This window comes from Sinocyclocheilus grahami, unplaced genomic scaffold (assembly GCF_001515645.1).
Source record: "Sinocyclocheilus grahami isolate Dianchi unplaced genomic scaffold, SAMN03320097.WGS_v1.1 scaffold810.1, whole genome shotgun sequence".
In the NCBI taxonomy this organism is placed as follows: Eukaryota; Metazoa; Chordata; class Actinopteri; order Cypriniformes; family Cyprinidae; genus Sinocyclocheilus; species Sinocyclocheilus grahami.
The window spans coordinates 275,491-275,974 of NW_015505989.1; the positions used below are offsets into that span (position 1 = coordinate 275,491).

General features: G+C 48.3%; 1 protein-coding gene across 1 annotated transcript in view; it reads left to right on the forward strand.

Annotated features, from left to right (window-relative positions):
• LOC107562159 (serine/threonine-protein kinase 26-like) overlaps window positions 1-484 on the forward strand; it is a 25,059-nt gene continuing 24,575 nt past the window's right edge. The window contains exon 1 of the mRNA XM_016246744.1: window positions 1-449. Within this exon, the coding sequence (XP_016102230.1) occupies window positions 408-449 (42 nt within the window). The 5' untranslated portion in view covers window positions 1-407. The remainder of the gene's footprint in view (window positions 450-484) is intronic.

Sequence of the window (484 nt, forward strand, 5' to 3'; positions counted from 1 at the left end):
CGTACGTAGCAGCGTCAGTGACGCAAGCGTCCGTGCGCGACTCCACCCAACGGCACAAAACAACTTTGCGAGCGCAGCGCGAGTCATGGTGTCAAAGAGGATCTCCTGAAGAACAAACTGCGCGAACTCTCACCAAAAGCGACTAACAAGCTGTCGACGACCGTCTGGATCTCTTATAAATTACAAAAAGTCCACTTTACGAAGGAATTATGCTTACCGAGTGTCGACTTTAAAGCTAGCAGAGCGCAGCTAGCTCAAGAGTTTGGCGCCGCGAACTTCACGAACAGTGGCTATAGTGTAAATATAGTCGTTTATATAATTTAATACGAAGTAGTGTGAGAAAAGGAACTCTTTAAGGATCTCTCCGAGAGTTATTGGGTGTGTAGTGTGTCTGTGGACGGGTGGAGATGGCTCAGTCGCCGGTAGCTGTTCAAGTTCCTGGAATGCAGGTGAGTTTGTGTGGAAAGGTAACGCCATCCTCATC